General features: G+C 45.6%; 1 protein-coding gene across 1 annotated transcript; it reads left to right on the top strand.

Moving 5' to 3' along the window:
• Positions 1-1,610: 1,610 nt before the first annotated feature.
• LOC103724352 (probable BOI-related E3 ubiquitin-protein ligase 2) lies at positions 1,611-3,762 on the top strand. Its single transcript, XM_008815581.3, has 4 exons — positions 1,611-2,028; positions 2,253-2,317; positions 2,408-2,835; positions 2,944-3,762. Exons 1-4 carry the CDS (start codon positions 1,850-1,852, stop codon positions 3,514-3,516), a joined length of 1,245 nt encoding a protein of 414 aa, XP_008813803.2. The 5' UTR covers positions 1,611-1,849; the 3' UTR covers positions 3,517-3,762.
• Positions 3,763-3,983: the final 221 nt, after the last annotated feature.

Here is a 3,983-nt window from a genome sequence, read left to right on the forward strand (position 1 = left end):
CTAGCCCCTCCTTTTGTTTTAGGAACTTTTTAGATGTGATATATATATGTATATGCACATATATAAAAGTGCCTCCATGGTTTCAAAATATTATGGAGCAAATGAGTGGTCCAGGCTTAAAATTCATTGTTGCACTAATTGCTTCGAAAGCATTAACATGCCCCATAAGCTTCACTATTGGAGATGGATTCCAAATATTTTAGATGACACTACATGCATGTCTCTTTCAATCATCTAAATTGTTAATATCATGTTGCTAAAAAAAGTTATGTATTATGCACCGAAAATGTTCATATGAAGCATATGAAGTTACAAATTTTTGGCTATTCTTGTGGTCACACATTCATTGTGCTCTAAAAGCTAGTAAAATATTTTGGTAAACTCTTCCATTGAAAGATAGTAAATATATAGTCAGGCCAATATAGTGCTTGACATGGAGCACAAGTCTTTCCATTTCTCAGCATTGATTTTCAAATATAAAAATTCAATTTTCCATTCCTTTGCAATTCTATCTATTTAAGGAGGACAAGTACTTGCCATGTTATCTCTCCAACTTTATGGCATGCACGTTCACAAAGGAGTGAGTGCATGCAGTAACTCCAAAGATTATTCAGAAATTCTTGAACCAAAATGTTTTCCAATTACCAGATTACTTCAACTTTTTTCAGTTATTCAAGACTTATCAATTCATGGTTATATATTAATGGTATTAGCTTTCGTTGTTAACGGTATGAAGCTGATATCACTTATCCTCCTTGTTTTCTCTTTTTTCCATGAATAAATATAGGTGTGAATTTGAATCAATTCTTATCTTTCTTGTTTTTTATTAACTCTTACTACGTTGTGCCAAAATCCTCCCCAGATATCCATTCTCTTTGCTCTTGGATTCCAAAGCCTCTTGGCACGGTAAACCCAGTACTGGATAAGGTTACATGCACCCAAATCCCGGTGCCGTCAGAGTATTATTTTTGCGTACTTGGCCAGCGCGCCCTCGTCCTTGTCCTTCCCACGGCAAACAGTAACCATCTTTGCTACAGTACTTTTAGATTCTCTAGAATTTTTTTTAAAACAAAATAATAATACTAGCCATCCGTTGCGAAATTGGGGAATAAATCAAGAGTATATTTATCTAGTATTCCATCTCTTTCTCTTTCACAGAGAGCTTATCCATCATTAGTAAATTCAGGTCACGGCGATCCTATTGAACCCGGCAGAGATCGCGTGAGTCGACCCCGGGACCAAAGGAAAGGCCGGGATTTGGAAGCAGAAATATCTGGTGTTTATTTATTCATTCCAGCAACGCAAAGACTTCAATAAGATCATCATCACATCAAAATAAAATCTTTCAACCATACCAAAATTATTTCTGTACAGAAAATTGATTGCCGTGAGGGAGATGCAGCCAAGCGGCGGACAGATAAAGCCGGTCTCGCCCCCTACCCCAAGTCCACTCCAATCCAATCCAATCCACTGTATAAACCAAACGCTGGTGCAGTGAAGCAATAAAGAAAGGCGAAAGCAGTACACACAAAAAGCCATGGCGTCGGACGCGTGACCACAGACAGAAAAAAAGAAAGAAGACCGAGTTATAAAAGAAAGAGACAGCAAGAAGGAAAGACCTGGCAAACTTTTCCGCTGGCTTCTCGTGCGCTTCCCCCTGTTCCATTTGACCGTCCCTCTCCTCTCTCTCTCTCTCTCTCTCTCCCCTCTACTCCCTTCTCTAACTCCTCTACTACCTTCTCTAATTTAATAATTGGATGAAACAAATAAATCAGTCCGTTCCTTTTCCTACATGATCTGTCGTACGTGTTCTCTTTCCCTCTCTCTTGTAAGTATAGTGCTTTTTTAAATGCGGAGAGAGAGAGGGGGAGGCTTTAAATATAAGGGGACAGGTGGTAAGAGCAGTGGTTGCCTCCGAATCCGCTCTCTCTCGGGGCTTGCTTGGAGGGGCAGAAGGAGCAGCAGCGCTATAATGGTCGTCCAAGCGCAGCACCCGTCCAACGCCTTCGCTCCGGATTTCCGCGTCAGGTGAGAAACCTGAGAGAAAGAAAGAAGGAAGGAATAGGATTTAATGCCTCTTTCCTTTAAACCGGTTTCCTTCTTTTCTTTTGGAGCGCTTCTTTTGGATTCGTAATCCGTGCAGATTGCGGAGCCAGTGAATGCAGCGAGCAGTAGAGAGGGCGTTTCGGTTTTTTACTCCCCCTTCTTCCTTTCCTAACTCCTCTCCTCCTCTCCTCCTCCTTTATATACAGTGTTAAAGGCTCTCTCCCCGGAACCACTCCGACCAACGCTCTGCTTGAATCCTACAGCCATCTCGGTAGGCAATCCAATCCAAAACCCTCTCCTTTTCCTTCTTCTGTCTCTCGATGTGGCTGTTCACGGTGGTTTCTTGGAACCATTGATGCAGGAGAGCAGCAGAAGATTTTTGTTAATGGAGCGGGGATCAGCGACCCTGGGAGCGAGCTGACGTGCAATGCCTCGGGATCGAGGAAGAGGAATCGGGAAGACGACGAAGTCATGGTTCTCCCCCAGCCTGGCCCCAGCAACCAGCTGGAGCAGTACCACCACCACCACCACCACCAGATCTCTCACGGTCTGGGATTCGCTACCACCGCTGCCGCCGGCGTTCCTAAGTTGCCGGAAAAGGCCATCCCCGCCACCCTCATAAACCCGAACTGCGCTGGGTTGCAGCTGCCACACGAGCAGAGCCGGCTGCAGGGTTCTGCCGGCACGTCCACCAGCGGGCGGCCGCCGGCCATCTCCCCCCTCGCCCAGGACCTCCTTTCTCATCTCTACCACCAGGGCCTTGAAATCGACGCCCTCGTCCGATTCCAGGTACCAAATCTCCTTCCTCTTTCCCGTTATTCTTTTGATTCCGTTCGCACATACGAAATCGAATTAAGCTAAATTTGATTTCGTGTGGCGATGTTTTTGTGAGAATAGAGCGAGAAGATTCGATCGGGATTGGAGGAGGCGCGGAAGAGGCATTGCCGGGCTTTGATCTCGATCCTGGAGCAGAGGGCGGTGAAGAGGCTAAAAGAGAAAGAGGCGGAGTTGGAGAGCGTGAGCCGGAGGAATGCGGAGCTGGAGGAGAAGGCGAGGCAGATCGCGGCGGAGAGCCAGATCTGGTTCGACGTGGCCAAGAACAATGAGGCCATCGCCGCCAGCCTGAGGACCACCCTCGAGCAAGCCCTTCTACAGAACGCCGCCTCCGGCAGCGGTGGCAGGGTCAAGGAGGGATACGGCGACAGCGACGGCGCGCCGTTCCTGGCGGACGATGCGCAATCATGCTGCTTCGAGGAGGCTGCGGTGGCCGAGAGGGGAATCACCGGCGGTGGCCAAGAGGAGGGGCTCCGGCGCCGGAGGTGGTGCAAGGTGTGCCAGCAAAAGGAGGTGGACGTTCTGCTGCTCCCATGCCGCCATCTTTGCTTGTGTAGGGACTGCGAATCGATGGTTCACACGTGTCCCATCTGCCAGTCTTTGAAGAATGAAAGCTTTCAGATCTTTATGGGCTGATGAGCTCTAAGTTTGGCGGGAGGACGTTCCTAGCCATAGTCTTTTTGTTGTAATTGGAGAGTCCGGTAGTCTGCCTTAAACTGTATAGTTTACTTTTTAGTCTAATTTTTAGTGCTAAGTTGTTTTTAATTTTGTCCGGCTCCGGCAACTCTTTCGGGGGAAAAAAAAGTTCTAATACCATCAGATTTTTTTTTAATAACTCAATTGTGATTAGAACTGCATCAAAAAATGCTTATTTGTTGTCTATACCATCATGAATTCCTCACTCAAAATATGCATTTTTTGTTCTCTTATCAAATGAAAAGGAATCGACATGCATCCAATAATCAAAGTAATGCATCTGTGGATTTTTTTTGGGCGCTCTGATTTGGGTCAGGTTGTTTTTTGCAGGGGATAGTTTGCGGTATTTATTCGTTTTTTTAGCAAAATCTAAGGAATTTATTTATATTTTTGCAACTAGACTTAAA

Source organism: Phoenix dactylifera, unplaced genomic scaffold, assembly GCF_009389715.1.
Source record: "Phoenix dactylifera cultivar Barhee BC4 unplaced genomic scaffold, palm_55x_up_171113_PBpolish2nd_filt_p 000608F, whole genome shotgun sequence".
Lineage (NCBI taxonomy): Eukaryota > Viridiplantae > Streptophyta > Magnoliopsida > Arecales > Arecaceae > Phoenix > Phoenix dactylifera.